The following is a 19,215-nucleotide window of genomic DNA, read 5'->3' as shown; positions in this document are numbered from 1 at the left end:
AAACAGACAGAATACTACCCCAACCCAAGTCATTACAATACTCTAACAGAATTAAGAGACAAAGCATGTGTGACAAAGCATAAAAACAGTCTATGCTTGTGGTTTTTAGTTGAGAGACAGAGTCTAGATTCCCCCAGGTATTTAGTGGTACAGATTGAGGGATTAAAAAGGGATTAGGTTTGATTGTCGTTGCTATTTCCTGCTCCTAATCACAATCTGAACCAGATGATTGTAGTGTCGGGACACGACCAGAGAGAGGTGCTGCTAACCCTGGCTCTCAATGAACCAAGTTACTTTCACAACTAGTGGCGTGAAGTGCCACCAATATTAAAAATAACCTGTAAACTTTAGAGGTCAGCATCGGGTTTATAAGGAATTGGGTGCCATTTTGAACGCAGTTCAGGTGGAAGAGTGTGTGTGCGTGCGTACGTCTGTCTGTCTGTGTGCATGCGTCTGTCTGCCTGCCTGTCTGTGTGCGTGTGTCTGTCTGTCTGTGTGTGCGTGTGTCTGTGCCTGCCTGCCTGTCTGTGTCTGTATAGCATGTTGCCAATGTCCACACTGCCTACATTTATCTTGTGACAGTTTGATGTTTCGGTCTGAAATCAAATAAGGATGTTATGACATATTTTTGAAATGATTGGGGCAATATTTAATCGTCCATCCCAAATAGGTTACTGATAATGGTGGTTTAAGCTTGCTCTATAGGTGTTTGAGATCAACCCCAGGCCCAAGTCACGATCTTTACTGAACCAAGCATGTGACCGCGCCTCCATACACTCCCCCCTTTTAAACACCAGACGGTCTTTTACAGGGCAAGTGAATGAGAGAGGCGAGACCGATCACAATTCAAAAACGCACAGGTGGCTGCCGTCGGCTTGAGTTTCTCACATTTTATCGTAAGTTCTTTTGGCTTTTCCAGGACTTAATGACCTTACGGAGTTCGGTATGCCTCCACATCACCGAGACTGTGTGTGTGGGTTGTCCCACGGGAGTTTGTGTTGAAGGGTACAGTACATGACTAAAAATAAACACTGTGCTTAAGTTAATGGACACATTGAGCTGGAGTCCCCTTGTGGAGGCTGGCTAGTACATTTTAGGAAATGGGGAGAAAAATAAAAAAAATCAATCATAAGAAATTGTGATTTAAGAAAACGTCATCTCGGATTTTCCAGCTGATACAATCCAGGCGATCGACATACGCAGGGATTGCAGAGTCGCTGCTTTTTGGTCTCCATTTCGATCGCCTGGATTGTATCAGCTGGAAAATCCGAGGACAAGAAAGCATTCTACATAAATGCACAAGACGTTCAACCAGAGAGAAATACCTTAACCTGCACTTTGAGACAGGAGGCAAGTCAATACTACTGCTTTGAAGAAACTACCCTTCAGGGCAGAGTAACAGTCAGCGTTGCCGGCATTTAACAACAAACCCAATGCCGCTGTCCTGCAAAGCCTATCATAGTTTAGAACGTGGACGACACAGACGTCTGTTGGTTTCCAGTGGTATCTCCCGCGAGTGTAAATGTAGTATGTGTGTACCAGAGGGACATGCTAGGTGACATACAGATGAAGTCACAGTGATGTCATTAGCTTCGGTGGCACCCAGTAAGAGTCGCAGAACTCAGCGTGGGACAGTGAACCCTTTTCTAAGAGAGTGATATAGTATAACTCCCCTTTGATAGGAGTTTATGAGAGGGAAGTTCCCTTTATGGGGAAACTATACATCTCCCGTCTAATAGAGGGCTGTTGGGGGGGGGGGGCATGAGTGTCTTACTTGAGTTGTGGGGGTAGGCGGGGGTGCCCCCATTAATGTATGGCTGCTGTATCTGCTGCTGTTGTAGCTGTAGGGCCTGCTGCTGCTGCTGCAGGGAGAACTGGGAGCTGACGGACGGCGCCCGGCGGTAGGTGCCCGTGGCCGAAACCATGGAGACCGAGGAGGTGGTGGAGTTGTGCCGTGAGATCTGCCGTGAGATGGTGCCGAACTGGGACATGGGGATGGGGCCTAGACCAGGCCCGGGAGCCACCGCTAAAGTAGAAAACACCCACAGAAAGAGAGAAAGGGATAGAGAAAGGGAGGGAGAGTCAGAGAGAGAAGAAATGACAAAGGGGAGGACAGAAAGGGGGAGAGAAAGAGAGAGAGAGCCCAGCAAATGAATCAGTGACACCCAACAACAGAGTAGACCCAAAATCGGCAGAGCAATCATTGGATCCCCGAAGCAACTGAACCACCAGCTTCACCACCAATCACAGAGACCCAGAAGAGGGAAGGGGAAGGGACAGGCGACACCACAGCCAATCCTGATGGAGAAGGAGTCATGTTTATTTACACCCGGATGCATTCCTTTAGTGCAGAAACATTTACTTCCATCCATCATTGGCTACAACCACAAAATCTTCACCCAAAAAGCATGCTTGATATAATCAGTTACTTGTACCCCACTGTACATTTGTTTTGTAAAAGAGGCAGGGGAGAATAGAAGACACACATAATTTGAGGCTAGGAGACAGTTGAAAGGGGATAGCTGCTTTAGGCTTCTCCTGTGGCGTTCTGGCACTCCACTGAACACGGGTTTTGGGTTCAATGAAATTGAACCTGCGTTGCAGTAATTACACAGTGACACGTTCTATGCTGTATTCAAATTGCAGGACTTTTCGGGCGATGTAAAAACGTGCACTAGATACACACGTCACAGGTAGATGTAGTTCTACGGTATGAGGAATCTTTCAGAAATACACTACATTTTAAGCACACACACACACACACACGTTTGCGGCGCAGTACAGAACAGATTTACATTTACCCTGACTACAACCAATCCATTAAGTTTTCTAGAAGACTACCATTTGTAACGCGTCAACATTTTCACAACAATAAATATTACTGCAGCAGTTAAAGCATATTTCATGACTGTGTCGTCAAAATATTTGAATGAGAGAGTGTGTGTGTGTTTATGAGTGAGTGTGCAGTAAATATGAAAGTGTGTGTGTGTGTGTGTGTGTAGAATGTGTTTTCCTCCAGTTGGGTATTTCCTGTTTACTGGGTCAGATAACGGTAGCTCTCTGGAGAAGCTCTCCTCTCAGATACTGGTGAGTGAGTGTGTGTGTGTATATATGTGAGTGTGAGTGAGTGGGTGAATGTGTGTGTAGAATGATAGCAGTAGCTCTCTGGAGAAGCTCTCCTCTCAGATAGTGATGAGTGGAGCCGGAACAAGTTGGGACTCAGGGGAACAGACCATGTCGTAAACATATAGGTGAAAACATCTAGAGAATGTCCCTTTGACTAACCCTCGGTCTCTACGTGCAGTTACGGGACAATAAACCATGGGTGAGATGTGGTGGTATTGTGACATGTTTTCCAATGTTAAAAGCTAACCGTTACCATATTCCAAAAGGGTTAGTCCTGAGGAAAGAGTTCATAAGTTCCCACAACTCTGATGTTTTTCTTTGATGACCCGAGGAAAAAATATGTTTCTTTCTCGATTTGTAGCAGGTTCTTTTTTGTCTGTGGTAGCGGCCATCTTGAATGACAGCACAGGGTCATAGCAGGGTTATGCCAGTTGTCATAATTGATATGTTAGGATGCCACGACTTGTCATAACATGGAGCAACTGCTGCATGCCTATTATGGACAGCCACTTCACTCAAACACACAGACAAAATCTGCAACATTTCACATTGACAATACATCCAAAAACCCATACATGAAGACCAAGGTCCATATTTACAAAGCATCAGTAGGGGTGCTGATCTGGGATCAGGGTCCCTTTTGTCCATATAATCTTATCCGATATCAGCACTCCTACTCTGAGATGCTTGACACATACTTCAAAGCTATGACAGTCAATCAAATCAAACCCGTCACACACATTTGGAGCCCTGCTTCGGAAAAACACAACAGTCCCATAAGACACACACAACCTCAATTTGCTTCTGAGATGAAACAGACACAAGCCAGTTTAACCGACTTCATATGATCCCCCCAGACGGAGTCAAATCAACCACACATAGGTCATTTCCAAAAGCACATGACACACTATGCAAGCAAGTCATTGGTTGATAAGTACCTGTTCAGAAGAAGTCTCTTCCCTTATCAAAGTGTGGTCATTTTGAACTTCGTAAAATCAATTGAACAAAGTAAATAGGGGTTGGTCATTAAATCAAATATAGCCCGGGGGATGAATGGAAAAGGTCCAAATTGAATTAACCTGTCATGCATACTGACTTCTGGAGCCTGGGGCCGGAAGAGAACATTGTTCCATTAGAGTCTTCTTCAGTGCCCTGTCTGGGGCGGCGTGCCCTGTCTGGGGCGGTGTCCCATTTGACATAACCTGGATGTAGATAGAGAACCAGAACCCAAGCACCACCACCAAGTGATCCCCACCACCGGATGAACCCATGGTTAAAACACCAGGCTGGAAGAGGCACACACACACACACACACACACACACACACACACGCGTAAACCCTCCAATAGCGACAGCCAGAGAAGAGGGGGTTTCGATGATTGTCCATTGGCGGCGGAGAGAAGCGGCGGTACAGCCTAGTGGTTGGTGGTTCTTTGGGCTCACCTATCACTGCTGGAGCCCCTGGGGTACTCTGCCCCGGGAGAGGAGGCGGCGGAGGAGCCTGATGACCAGGAAGTGGAGGAGGGGGGGGTGGGAGAGCGGACATTGGGGGGACTGAAAAGAGTGCGTCAGAACCGCTCCGTTAGTGACTGATTGGGGGTTTCAAGCTGGTTGGCAATGTTGGTGTTGGGTACCATCTCACAACACTTTTATATACGATTAACACATGAACATTTCATACACCAACCCCTTTGCAAGAAGAAGGCAACAGGCACACACACACACACACACACACACACACACACACACACACGCCGCTGTGGCTATAGAGTATGGAGTGTGCGTTACCATGGTGACAGGCTTACAGACAGCTCTAGTCTTGCTGGCCTGATATCCTGTCACTAATATCCAGCTCCGTCTCCTTTCTCTCTCGACCTCAACAGGCCAAAAGTACACCTCGTCTCACACTTCCAAACTCCCTGTTCCATTTCCAACTACAAAACCACCTGTAGTCTTCTATTCTCTTTACCATTGAGCCGCCCCCTAATACAGGATGGCCTATTTACATACAGAGACAGCGAGAGAGACAGTGAGAATCTCAGAACACAATAGGTCGTTATGAGCCCTCTGTCCGGTAAGATTAGCTTTGTTCTAAATAACCCCTCTCTCTCTCTCACTTAGTCCTCCAGCAGCACAACTCATTTACACTTTGTTTACATTTTCCCCCCATTTTCCTCTCTCTCTCTCTGTGATGTGAGTGTATGTGTTCTGTGCATTTTCTGTCTGTGCTAGTACTCCTGATCTGGATTTTCAATGAGAGAGTAGTATGTGTTTATAAATGAATGTTTCTGTAGTCACAATGCACACACACAGACAGAGAGCGAGCGACACAGAGCGAGCGAGCGCGAGCGACACAGAGCGAGCGAGCGCGAGCGACACAGAGCGAGCGAGCGCGAGCGACACAGAGCGAGCGAGCGCGAGCGACACAGAGCGAGCGAGCGCGAGCGACACAGAGCGAGCGAGCGCGAGCGACACAGAGCGAGCGAGCGCGAGCGACACAGAGCGAGCGAGCGCGAGCGACACAGAGCGAGCGAGCGCGAGCGAGAGCGAGCGACACAGAGCGAGAGCGAGCGACACAGAGCGAGAGCGAGCGACACGGAGCGAGAGCGAGCGACACGGAGCGAGAGCGAGAGCGAGCGACACAGAGCGAGAGCGAGCGACACAGAGCGAGAGCGAGCGACACCGAGCGAGCGACACCGAGCGAGCGACACCGAGCGAGCGACACAGAGCGCGAGCGAGAGCGAGCGACACAGAGCGAGAGCGAGCGACACGGAGCGAGAGCGAGCGACACAGAGCGAGAGCGAGCGACACAGAGCGAGAGCGAGCGACACCGAGCGAGCGACACCGAGCGAGCGACACCGAGCGAGCGACACAGAGCGCGAGCGAGAGCGAGCGACACAGAGCGAGAGCGAGCGACACCGAGCGAGAGCGAGCGACACCGAGCGAGCGACACCGAGCGAGAGCGAGCGACACGGAGCGAGAGCGAGAGCGAGCGACACAGAGCGAGAGCGAGCGACACCGAGCGAGCGACACCGAGCGAGCGACACAGAGCGCGAGCGAGAGCGAGCGACACAGAGCGAGAGCGAGCGACACCGAGCGAGCGACACCGAGCGAGCGACACCGAGCGAGCGACACCGAGCGAGCGACACCGAGCGAGCGACACGGAGCGAGCGACACGGAGCGCGAGCGAGCGACACGGAGCGCGAGCGAGCGACACGGAGCGAGAGCGAGCGACACGGAGCGAGAGCGAGCGACACGGAGCGAGAGCGAGCGACACGGAGCGAGAGCGAGCGACACGGAGCGAGAGCGAGCGACACGGAGCGAGAGCGAGCGACACGGAGCGAGAGCGAGCGACACGGAGCGAGAGCGAGCGACACGGAGCGAGAGCGAGCGACACGGAGCGAGAGCGAGCGACACGGAGCGAGAGCGAGCGACACGGAGCGAGAGCGAGCGACACGGAGCGAGAGCGAGCGACACGGAGCGAGAGCGAGCGACACGGAGCGAGAGCGAGCGACACGGAGCGAGAGCGAGCGACACGGAGCGAGAGCGAGCGACACGGAGCGAGAGCGAGCGACACGGAGCGAGAGCGAGCGACACGGAGCGAGAGCGAGCGACACGGAGCGAGAGCGAGCGACACGGAGCGAGAGCGAGCGACACGGAGCGAGAGCGAGAGACACAGAGCGAGAGACACAGAGCGAGAGACACAGAGCGAGCGACACAGAGCGAGCGACACAGAGCGAGCGACACAGAGCGAGCGACACAGAGCGAGCGACACAGAGCGAGCGACACAGAGCGAGCGACACAGAGCGAGCGACACAGAGCGAGCGACACAGAGCGAGCGACACAGAGCGAGCGACACAGAGCGACACAGAGCGAGAGACACAGAGCGACACAGAGCGAGAGACACAGAGCGACACAGAGCGAGAGACACAGAGCGACACAGAGCGAGAGACACAGAGCGACACAGAGCGAGAGACACAGAGCGACACAGAGCGAGAGACACAGAGCGACACAGAGCGAGAGACACAGAGCGACACAGAGCGAGAGACACAGAGCGACACAGAGCGAGAGACACAGAGCGACACAGAGCGAGAGACACAGAGCGAGAGACACAGAGCGAGAGACACAGAGCGAGAGACACAGAGCGACACAGAGCGAGAGACACAGAGCGACACAGAGCGACACAGAGCGACACAGAGCGACACAGAGCGAGAGACACAGAGCGACACAGAGCGAGAGACACAGAGCGACACAGAGCGAGAGACACAGAGCGACACAGAGCGAGAGACACAGAGCGACACAGAGCGAGAGACACAGAGCGACACAGAGCGAGAGACACAGAGCGACACAGAGCGAGCGACACAGAGCGAGCGACACAGAGCGAGCGACACAGAGCGAGCGACACAGAGCGAGCGACACAGAGCGAGCGACACAGAGCGAGCGACACAGAGCGAGAGACACAGAGCGAGAGACACAGAGCGAGAGACACAGAGCGAGAGACACAGAGCGAGAGACACAGAGCGAGAGACACAGAGCGAGAGACACAGAGCGACACAGAGCGAGAGAGAGCGAGCGACACAGAGCGAGAGAGAGCGAGCGACACAGAGCGAGAGAGAGCGAGCGACACAGAGCGAGAGAGAGCGAGCGACACAGAGCGAGAGAGAGCGAGCGACACAGAGCGAGAGAGAGCGAGCGACACAGAGCGAGAGAGAGCGAGCGACACAGAGCGAGAGAGAGCGAGCGACACAGAGCGAGAGAGAGCGAGCGACACAGAGCGAGAGAGAGCGAGCGACACAGAGCGAGAGAGAGCGAGCGACACAGAGCGAGAGAGAGCGAGCGACACAGAGCGAGAGAGAGCGAGCGACACAGAGCGAGAGAGAGCGAGCGACACAGAGCGAGAGAGAGCGAGCGACACAGAGCGAGAGAGAGCGAGCGACACAGAGCGAGAGAGAGCGAGCGACACAGAGCGAGAGAGAGCGAGCGACACAGAGCGAGAGAGAGCGAGCGACACAGAGCGAGAGAGAGAGAGCGACACAGAGCGAGAGAGAGAGAGCGACACAGAGCGAGAGAGAGAGAGCGACACAGAGCGAGAGAGAGAGCGACACAGAGAGAGAGAGAGAGCGACACAGAGAGAGAGAGAGGAGATTGGTGGCTTAGGAGTGATAACACATAACAAGATTCCAACATACACAGTGTGATTGACCCCATGTTCCTATACAGTACAGTTAACTCCCGCTCACCTGGTCCAGAGTTGGGAATGGAGGGCGTAGGCACGGCGATGGGAATGCCAATACTGCTGCTCCCGCTGTTCTCCCTGCTGCCACTACCCCCACTGCTACCACTAGAGAGAAAGGGAAAGAAAGAGAGAGAACAAATGTATTCAGGGCAACCCGCAGAGGAGACAGTAGGTATCACTTGTGCACACAGCTGGTGTGCCCATGTCCCATTTAGAATTCTACACCGCAACCTGTCAGTCACAGGGAGAGAGGTAAAAAGCCCTTCAGAACCACTACACCATTTATATTGTGCATCTCAAAATCCGTTTGGAGGACTTTACATTAATCAAGAATGTCAAGATTGACATTACATGCAGCAGACATGATTCCACTGAGCCTGGTACCAACAGAACACACTGTGGTCGATACAGTACATCTACAGTGAGTACAAAGCACTAAGGACACCTTCCTAATATTGAGTTGCACCCCCTTTTGCCCTCAGAACAGCCTCAATTTATCAGGGCATGGTCTCTACAAGGTGTCCAATGCGTTCCACAGGGATGCTGGCCCATGTTGACTCCAATGCTTCCCACAGATGTGTCAAGTTGGCTGGATGTCCTTTGATACTCACAGGAAATGGTCTTTAACCGGTCTCCTCCCTTTCACCTACACTGATTGAAGCGGATTTAACACCTTTCACCTGGTCAGTTTGTGTCATGGAAACGTGTCATTAATGTTTTGTACACTCAGTCAATACCCTAGGACATAGGCGAGGCATTATGTCAACGCCTATAAGCCCCGCCTTGCCCTGCAGCTGACCTGGAGGCTGTCAGATCAATGGTCTGGCTATGAACCCCCCCCCCTCCCTCCCAGGCCCAGATCCTACCCCCTACTCCCATACCCTTCCCTGCCAGTCTAGCCTGGGCCTCTTGGGGGGGTGGGGGGTGGCTGGCAGCAGGGGGTCCCCTCAGCGCGAATCACATACAGGGGCTCAGTTCCACCCAGAAGGATGGGAGGGGAAGAGTCTGGGGTTTACTACGACTATGTGATCCTGTGAGGATGAGAAAAGGAGGAAGACGAGCACCCCCCCCCCCTCTGCGTGAGATAAGACGAGCACCCCCCCCTCTGCGTGAGATAAGATGAGCGCCCCCCCCTCTGCCTGAGAAGACGAGCCCCCCCCCCCCCCCTCTGCCTGAGATAAGACGAGCGCCCCCCTCCCCCCCCCTCTGCCTGAGATAAGACGAGCGCCCCCCCCCCCCCTCTGCCTGAGATAAGACGAGCGCCCCCCCCTCCGCCTGAGATAAGACGAGCGCCCCTCGCCCCTCTGCCTGAGATAAGACGAGCGCCCCCCCCCCCCCGAGATAAGACGAGCGCACCCCCCTCTGCCTGAGATAAGACGAGCGCACCCCCCCCCCCCGCCTGAGATAAGACGAGCGCCCCCCACCCCCTCTGCCTGAGATAAGACGAGCGCCCCCCCCCCCCCCTCTGCCTGAGATAAGACGAGCGCCCCCCCTCCGCCTGAGATAAGACGAGCGCCCCCCCTCCGCGTGAGATAAGACGAGCGCCCCCCCTCCGCGTGAGATAAGACGAGCGCCCCCCCCCTCCGCGTGAGATAAGACGAGCGCCCCCCCCCCCTCCGCGTGAGATAAGACGAGCGCCCCCCCCCCCTCCGCGTGAGATAAGACGAGCGCCCCCCCCCTCCGCGTGAGATAAGACGAGCGCCCCCCCCCTCCGCGTGAGATAAGACGAGCGCCCCCCCCCTCCGCGTGAGATAAGACGAGCGCCCCCCCCCTCCGCGTGAGATAAGACGAGCGCCCCCCCCCTCCGCGTGAGATAAGACGAGCGCCCCCCCCCCTCCGCGTGAGATAAGACGAGCGCCCCCCCCCCCCCCCCCCCCCCTCCGCGTGAGATAAGACGAGCGCCCCTCCCCTCCGCGTGAGATAAGACGAGCGCCCCTCCCCTCCGCGTGAGATAAGACGAGCGCCCCCCCCCCCCCCCCCCCCCCCCTCCGCGTGAGATAAGACGAGCACCCCCCCCCCCTCCGCGTGAGATAAGACGAGCACCCCCCCTCTGCGTGAGAATGCACATTTCCCATCCTGTCTGCATTTCATTGTCTGTTCTCACTTGCCATCCCTTTCAGTAGCTGAAATCAATTCACCTCTGTCTCTCTCCCCCTCCCTCGTCTATAGCGCTCCATCTCCAGGTCCATCACTCCTCCTACGCTCGTCTGTGTCTCAGCCTCTCCTCTCTGTCTCTAGCCCAACCACGTCGCTAAAGATCAAATTTCATATAAATCAGACCACCACAACACGGAGTTGGTGAAAGCTTGACTTCCACCATGCACCAGCACACACATACGCATGCGCACACACTTATTGAATCAGGGCTCAGGCAGGTAGAGATGGCAGAGACTGATAAACAGAGTGTGTGTGTGTGTGGAGAGCAATAAGAGAGCAGACGGGACACCACAGCAGCACACGGTCTCTGTGTCTGAAAGTTTCCAGGTCAGAGAGAGAATGAGAGTACACCAGTGGTTGAGATTACACAAGGATCCAGGTTTTTGAATGTACTGCAGTGGTGCACAGCTCCCAACCTAGAAGGCTGCAGTATGTCATTTTTGCACTTGAGTTTTTGCTCCTCCATAACTGTAACAGTCACTGATATTGTTTGAGCAATTCAAGTTATGATGAAATAGCACGAAATAGCGAGAGAGAGCGCACGAAATAGCGAGAGAGAGAGAGAGCGCACGAAATAGCGAGAGAGAGAGCGCACGAAATAGCGAGAGAGAGAGAGCGCACGAAATAGCGAGAGAGAGAGCGCACGAAATAGCGAGAGAGAGAGAGCGCACGAAATAGCGAGAGAGAGAGAGCGCACGAAATAGCGAGAGAGAGAGCGCACGAAATAGCGAGAGAGAGAGAGCGCACGAAATAGCGAGAGAGAGAGAGCGCACGAAATAGCGAGAGAGAGAGAGCGCACGAATTAGAGAGAGAGAGAGAGAGCGCACAAAATAGCGAGAGAGAGAGAGCGCACGAAATAGCGAGAGAGAGAGAGCGCACGAATTAGCGAGAGAGAGAGAGCGCACAAAATAGCGAGAGAGAGCGCACGAAATAGCGAGAGAGAGCGCACGAAATAGCGAGAGAGAGCGCACGAAATAGCGAGAGAGAGCGCACGAAATAGCGAGAGAGAGCGCACGAAATAGCGAGAGAGAGCGCACGAAATAGCGAGAGAGAGCGCACGAAATAGCGAGAGAGAGCGCACGAAATAGCGAGAGAGAGAGAGAGAGAGCGCACGAAATAGCGAGAGAGCGCACGAAATAGCGAGAGAGAGCGCACGAAATAGCGAGAGAGAGCGCACGAAATAGCGAGAGAGAGAGAGCGCACGAAATAGCGAGAGAGAGAGAGAGCGCACGAAATAGCGAGAGAGAGAGAGAGCGTACGAAATAGCGAGAGAGAGAGCGCACGAAATAGCGAGAGAGAGAGCGCACGAAATAGCGAGAGAGAGAGAGCGCACGAAATAGCGAGAGAGAGAGAGCGCACGAAATAGCGAGAGAGAGAGAGCGCACGAAATAGCGAGAGAGAGAGAGAGCGAACGAAATAGCGAGAGAGAGAGAGAGCGCACGAAATAGCGAGAGAGAGCGCACGAAATAGCGAGAGAGAGCGCACAAAATAGCGAGAGAGAGCGCACAAAATAGCGAGAGAGAGCGCACAAAATAGCGAGAGAGAGCGCACAAAATAGCGAGAGAGAGCGCACGAAATAGCGAGAGAGAGCGCACAAAATAGCGAGAGAGAGCGCACGAAATAGCGAGAGAGAGCGCACGAAATAGCGAGAGAGAGCGCACGAAATAGCGAGAGAGAGCGCACGAAATAGCGAGAGAGAGCGCACGAAATAGCGAGAGAGAGCGCACGAAATAGCGAGAGAGAGAGAGAGCGTACGAAATAGCGAGAGAGAGAGAGAGCGTACGAAATAGCGAGAGAGAGAGAGAGCGCACGAAATAGCGAGAGAGAGCGCACGAAATAGCGAGAGAGAGAGAGAGCGCACGAAATAGCGAGAGAGAGAGAGAGCGTACGAAATAGCGAGAGAGAGAGCGCACGAAATAGCGAGAGAGAGAGCGCACGAAATAGCGAGAGAGAGAGAGCGCACGAAATAGCGAGAGAGAGAGAGCGCACGAAATAGCGAGAGAGAGAGAGCGCACGAAATAGCGAGAGAGAGAGAGAGCGAACGAAATAGCGAGAGAGAGAGAGAGCGCACGAAATAGCGAGAGAGAGCGCACGAAATAGCGAGAGAGAGCGCACAAAATAGCGAGAGAGAGCGCACAAAATAGCGAGAGAGAGCGCACAAAATAGCGAGAGAGAGCGCACAAAATAGCGAGAGAGAGCGCACGAAATAGCGAGAGAGAGCGCACAAAATAGCGAGAGAGAGCGCACGAAATAGCGAGAGAGAGCGCACGAAATAGCGAGAGAGAGCGCACGAAATAGCGAGAGAGAGCGCACGAAATAGCGAGAGAGAGCGCACGAAATAGCGAGAGAGAGCGCACGAAATAGCGAGAGAGAGCGAACGAGATAGCGAGAGAGAGCAAACGAGATAGCGAGAGAGAGCAAACGAGATAGCGAGAGAGAGCAAACGAGATAGCGAGAGAGCGCAAACGAGATAGCGAGAGAGAGCAAACGAGATAGCGAGAGAGAGCAAACGAGATAGCGAGAGAGAGCAAACGAGATAGCGAGAGAGAGCAAACGAGATAGCGAGAGAGAGCAAACGAGATAGCGAGCGAACGAGATAGCGAGAGAGAGCGAACGAGATAGCGAGAGAGAGCGAACGCGAGAGAGAGCGAACGAGATAGCGAGCGAACGAGATAGCGAGAGAGAGCGAACGAGATAGCGAGAGAGAGCGAACGAGATAGCGAGAGAGAGCGAACGAGATAGCGAGAGAGAGCGAACGAGATAGCGAGCGAACGAGATAGCGAGAGAGAGCGAACGAGATAGCGAGCGAACGAGATAGCGAGAGAGAGCGAACGAGATAGCGAGCGAACGAGATAGCGAGAGAGAGCGAACGAGATAGCGAGCGAACGAGATAGCGAGAGAGAGCGAACGAGATAGCGAGCGAACGAGATAGCGAGAGAGAGCGAACGAGATAGCGAGCGAACGAGATAGCGAGAGAGAGCGAACGAGATAGCGAGCGAACGAGATAGCGAACGAGATAGAGCGAGCGAGAGAGAGCGAACGAGAGAGAGCGAACGAGAGAGAGCGAACGAGAGAGAGCGAACGAGAGAGAGCGAACGAGAGAGAGAGCGAGAGAGAGAGAGCGAGAGAGAGAGAGCGAGAGAGAGAGCGAACGAGAAGATGAAGATGCACTCTCCCATGACTCAATGGTGGAGAGAGAAAAAGAACAAAGGGGAGAGAAAGTAGCAAGGTAAGGGAATGGGAGTAGCATGTGTGTCAAAATGATAGAGGGACAGGAGAAAAAAAAAGAAAAGGGATGTAATATTTATGACCATCTCAGTCAGCAGCACAGCCTTCTTAGCTAATGAAGCAACTTCAAAAATCACTCCTCACTCATATCTCAGCTCTCGCAGCGTGGCTTTCTGACGGACACATTTCAGTGATCGTGGCAGGGGTCTAAATGTACAGAGGACTTAGGATTTTCGAAGGACACTTTACGCCGCAGGCCTTGAGGAACATTCATTCCCAACCGGCTGAAGCCTTCCAGGTCTTGTCAGTTGAATGTTCGATTTACAGTATCTGGGTGGGGGAGGTGTGAAAGCACATTAAGCTGATGAATTTAAGTGAAGAGATTAGAAATGTTTGTAAGACATGGGGGCTACAAAGTATTTGGGGAGTGTTCCTTTTGTCATATCCATGTTAGAACACAGAGGCTGTGGGAGAGACATTCAGAGCTGTTGAGTAGGACAATAGTATATGTGTGTCTATCCATCGGTCTGCGCGCAGATTACATTTAACTAGGCAAGTCAGTTAATAACAAATTCTTATTTACAATGAAGGCCTATTGGGGAACAGTAGGTTAAATGCCTTGTTCAGGGGCAGAACGAACCATGTCAGCTCGGGGATTCGATCCAGCAACCTTTCGGTTACAGGACCAACGCTCTAACCACTAGGCGAGCGTGCGCGTGTTTGTGTATGCGTGCGTGTGTTTTACTGGTTAGTATCATGGCAATGAAACAAAACACGAAGCGGATTTAACTTCTTCAGGAAAACAGCCCTTATGTTGGAAACATAAAACAGGTTTTTAAAAAAGGACCAAAGAGATGTCTGCTTCATATAAATAATATTGCGATACTGGTATCGTCACATTTTTTACATTTGAGTAATTTAGCAGACGCTCTTATCCAGAGCGACTTACAGGAGGAATTAGGGTTAAGTGCCTTGCTCAAGGGCACATCGAGAGATTTTTCACCTCGTCTGATCGGGTTTCGAACCAGTGACCTTTCGGTTACTGGCCCAACGCTCTTAACCACAAGGCTACCGGCCTCCCTAGCGTGTCAGTTACCTGTGGGTTCTTTGTCTCTGGTTGAGAGATGCAGTGCGCCCAGGGCTGTGCTGGCTGCCTAGACGAGCAGGGCTGGTCATGTAGTCGTTGGGTACTGTGGGCGGTTTCACCGGCTCTAGAGTTTTATAGGGCGTGTTGCGTCTGTCAAAGTCAACCAAAAGATAGAAAGGGGGATATAAAAAGAGAATAAGAACAGAATTAATCATAATGCATGAGAATCAGGGGTCGGTTCAACTTAGATTTAAGTCTGCTTTTTCATAAATGGTTTTATTGACCAATAGGTGCCATTTGCAAGGCATTGGAAAACATCCCTGGTCTTTGTGGTTGAAATTCACTGCTTGACTGAGGGATCTTACAGATAATTGTATGTGTGGGGTACAGAGATGAGGTAGTCATTCACAAATAATGTTAAACACTTATTGCACACAAAGTGAGTCCATGTAACTTATTATATGACTTGTTAAACACATTTTTACTCCTGAACTTATTTAAGCTTGCCCGAACAAATGGGTTGAATACTTATACTTATGGACTTCAGCTTTTCATTTTTAATATTAAAAAAACTATTAAAAAAACAATTCCACTAACATTATGGGGTATTGTGTCTAGGCCAGTGACAAACACTCAATTTAATCAATTTTAAATGCAGGCTGTATCAAAAAATCCTAATTGAAAATAAAGGAGTAAATGTCCCTATTCACAAATGGAAGTTACCTCTTAAAATGTGAAAATTTAGTTGGAATGCAATAGAATGCAACACCACGATCAGTGGCAGACTGACATCTGGCATTCCAGGCAAATGCCAGACGGGCTGGTCTATTTCTAGCCCCAGTGGGCCTGTCTAACTTGGGGTTTTTGCACAAAATGATAATTATCTGGGTTATAGGGTCCTCAATGGAAAAACCGAAAATGGGCCAGCGTGGGGGCCTCAAGGAATAAAATGGGCCAGTGTGTTAGAAATGACAGGGTCGATTTCTGGTCCCAGTCCGCCCCTGGCCACGATGTACATGTGCACCCAACCCCACATGTGTAAATGTACTTGTTACATACGTGCACAGCATACCAACAACATAGTAACCTTTGCCACAACCTTTATTAAAAGCCCATGGCCTCAACAAACTGAAATGCTCTTAACAGTAACAGTCAGTGGAAATCTGCACTGGATCATTACAAATCCAACTTATCTATTCAGCTGGATGTTCCACAGCAGTCACTAAAGCCCAGAATTAGTCCCTACTTAGTGGTACACTGCTATTTCATATAAAAGATCAGGACGTGACTAACTTTGTGCACCGGCTAGGATACCAAACGCCCTGCCTTCTAACATGTTGTTTCAGTTAATAGTTGAGATAAAAAGTGATTCATTCATAAAAAATATATATAAAAAGAACTCTTACCCTAGAGTGCCACGCCCTGACATCGGCCCTGTCACGGGTGGCGGGCTAGGCGGCTTCTGTGTCGGCGGATTGGTCCTCGATAGTGTTCCTCCTCCTCCTCTGATTGGCTGATTATTTCCATGGTGCTGTTGAAAGACAATAAATCAAGAAAGTTTTTTAAAGACATTTAACATAGTGGTAGCATAAAAGACTAACTAGTATGACAACAGACAAGTACTAAAGCTGATAGGCTTCCCAGATTCAGTATGCTACATCATTACTGAGACATTCTAGCAAATTAGCAGACAGGTCTTTGACCAAGTCCCAGGGCGGTTGGCCAGGTAAAACCCACAGGTGCTTCCTGCTAAACATTGTGACATGTTTGTTATGGACATGGTGTTCTATCAAGCACATAGAAACAAACATATAATCAAAGCCAATAACTGAGGCCACGCCACAGCTAACATCTGAATTATTCATGACTCCTGGGGTTATTGTTTTAATAAGAGTTATAAATATTCAAAAAGGTGCATACTCATTTTACCTGGAAAAGCCACACAGCAGATAAGATCATCATACACAGCTACACATATGAACAGCTATTCAACACATACATGTCAACATATCTATCATGATACTGTGCCTTCGGAAAGTATTCATACCCCTTGACTTATTCCACATTTTGTTGTGTTACAGCCTGAACTCAAAATGTATTAAATATATATATTTTTTAATTATCCATCTACACACACAATACCCCGTAATGACAATGTGAATTTGAATTTTTTGAAATGATTTAAAATTAAACACAGAAATCTCATTAACGTAAGTATTCACACCCCTGAGTCAATACATGTTAGAATCACCTTTGGCAGCTATTACAGCTGTGAGTCTTTCTGGGTAAACCTCTAAGAGCTTTCCACACCTGGATTGTACAATAGCGGCACATTAGTCTTTTAAAACAATTCTTCAAGCTGATCATTGCTAGACAACCGTTTAAGTCTTGCCGTGGATTTTCAAGCCGATTTAAGTCAGCTGTAACTAGGTCACAATGGAACGTCCAATGTCGTCTTGGTAAGCAATATTTGGCCTTGTGTTTTAAGTTACTGTCCTGCTGAAAATGTGAATTTGTTTCCCAGTGTCTGTTGGAAAGCAGACCGAACCAGGTTTTCCTCTAGGATTTTGCCTGGGCTTAGCTCTATTCTGTTTCTTGTTATCCTAAAAAAAACTCCCTAGTCCTTGCCGATGACAAGCATACCAGTGGAGGCTGGTGGGAGGTGCTATAAGAGGACAGGCTCATTGTAATGGCTGGAATATAATTATTGGAACAGAGTCAAACGTGTGATTTCCATTCCAGCCATTATTTCCATTCCAGCCATTACAATGAGCCCGTCCTCCACTAGCTTCTCCCACCAGCCTCCACTGAAGCATATCTATAACATTATGCAGCCACCACCACACTTGAAAAAAGGAAGAGTGGCCCTCAGTGATGTGTTGGATTTGCCCCAAACATAACGCTTTGTATTTTAGACATAATGTTAATTTCTTTGCCACATTTTGAGCAGTTTTACTTTAGTGTCTTGTTGCACGTTTTGGAATATTTTTATTCTATACAGGCTTCCTTCTTTTCACTCTGTCATTTAGGTAAGTATTGTGGAGTAACTACAATGTTAACCCATCCTCAGTTTTCTCCTATCACAGCCATTAAACTCTAACTGTTTGAAAGTCACCATTGGCCTCATGGTGAAATCCCTGAGCGGTTTCCTTCCTCTCCGGCAATTGAGTTAGGAAGGACGACTATATCATTTTAGTGACTGGGTATATTGATACACCATACAAAGTGTAATTATTAACATCACCATGCTTAAAGAGATATTCAAGGTCTACTTTTTTTACCAATATGTGTTCTTCTTTGCGAGGCATTGCAAAATCTCCCTGGTCTTTGTGGTTGAATCTGTGGTTGAAATTCTCTGCTCGACTGAGGAACCTCACAGTAAATTATATGATTGGGGAACAGAGATGAGGTAGTCATAAAAAAAATTATGTCCATGCAACTTATTGAGTTGTTAAGCACATTTTTACTCTTGAACTGATGTTAGCTTGCCAAAACAAAGAAGTTGAATACTTGACTCAAGACATGTCAGCTTTTAATTCAATTAATTTGTATACATTTAAAATATATATATATATACAATGTTAATCCATCCTCAGTTGGATTAACATCCACAAAACCTCAATTCAGGCTGTAACAGAACAAAATGTGGAAAAAGTCAAGGGGTGTGAATACTTTCTGAAGGTGCAGTATATTGACATGATGAGTTGTGCTACTAAGCCTCTAATAATGAAGGCTACAGCAGCAGTTGGACTAGGCCTACTTGTACTATGGATTGGTTTAGGGGGAAATAAGGAATCAAATACATTAATAAAGTTGTTTTTTTGAAGCAGCTATCAATAGCAGACTACTACAGCAAGATGGGTCATGTGACAAACAGGACTTACCTTGGCTTTGAGCCACTTAACGTGGGTGGAAGAAAGAGAGAGAGAGAGAGAGAGAGAGACAGAAAGAAGGTATATGTCAAAATTGCCATGTCTGAACGGTAAAAGAACCCAAATTACAGGAGACTTTTCACCACATTATTTACACTGAGTAAACATTTCTCAAGACCTGGGCAACAGTTGTTTGATGTCATTGCACTGCACCATAACAGTGTGGGTCCAATGGTTGTTTTTGTCCTCTGTGTTGATTCATATCTACCACACCTACAAGTAGGAATTCTCACAAATCCATTGGATGTTGCCATTGCGCATTGAAATGGGTATTTCAATGCGTCATACCACTGAATAATGTCAAGAATAAATATATACACAAAAAGTCCTTTTGTATCTTCCCTATAGAAACAATGTCAGTTCAGTGCATATGAACAAACTGACTGTCAAACTGTACTGCATCTTGGTGTGATTTTACAAAATGATCATCAACGCTGAACCTATGTACT

At 49.8% G+C, this 19,215-nt stretch overlaps 1 protein-coding gene across 12 annotated transcripts in view; it reads right to left on the bottom strand.

Annotated features, from left to right (window-relative positions):
• Positions 1-19,215, bottom strand: part of LOC129859282 (abl interactor 1-like) — a 62,934-nt gene that overhangs the window by 4,518 nt on the left and 39,201 nt on the right. For 2 of the 12 annotated variants that reach the window (XM_055928851.1, XM_055928850.1), the window contains exons 4-9: positions 18,719-18,733; positions 16,241-16,365; positions 14,844-14,984; positions 8,367-8,467; positions 4,570-4,680; positions 1,775-2,026 (exon numbers count right to left, since the gene is read on the bottom strand). In XM_055928851.1, the coding sequence (XP_055784826.1) occupies positions 1,775-2,026; positions 4,570-4,680; positions 8,367-8,467; positions 14,844-14,984; positions 16,241-16,365; positions 18,719-18,733 (745 nt within the window). The remainder of the gene's footprint in view (positions 1-1,774; positions 2,027-4,569; positions 4,681-8,366; positions 8,468-14,843; positions 14,985-16,240; positions 16,366-18,718; positions 18,734-19,215) is intronic. The other 10 variants (XM_055928858.1, XM_055928859.1, XM_055928853.1 and 7 more) reach the window with 7 other exon arrangements.

The sequence above is a fragment of the Salvelinus fontinalis genome, chromosome 7 (genome assembly GCF_029448725.1).
Source record: "Salvelinus fontinalis isolate EN_2023a chromosome 7, ASM2944872v1, whole genome shotgun sequence".
Classification (NCBI taxonomy): Eukaryota; Metazoa; Chordata; class Actinopteri; order Salmoniformes; family Salmonidae; genus Salvelinus; species Salvelinus fontinalis.
The sequence above is the reverse complement of the archived record's forward strand: the minus strand, read 5'-3'. Positions and strand labels throughout refer to the sequence as shown.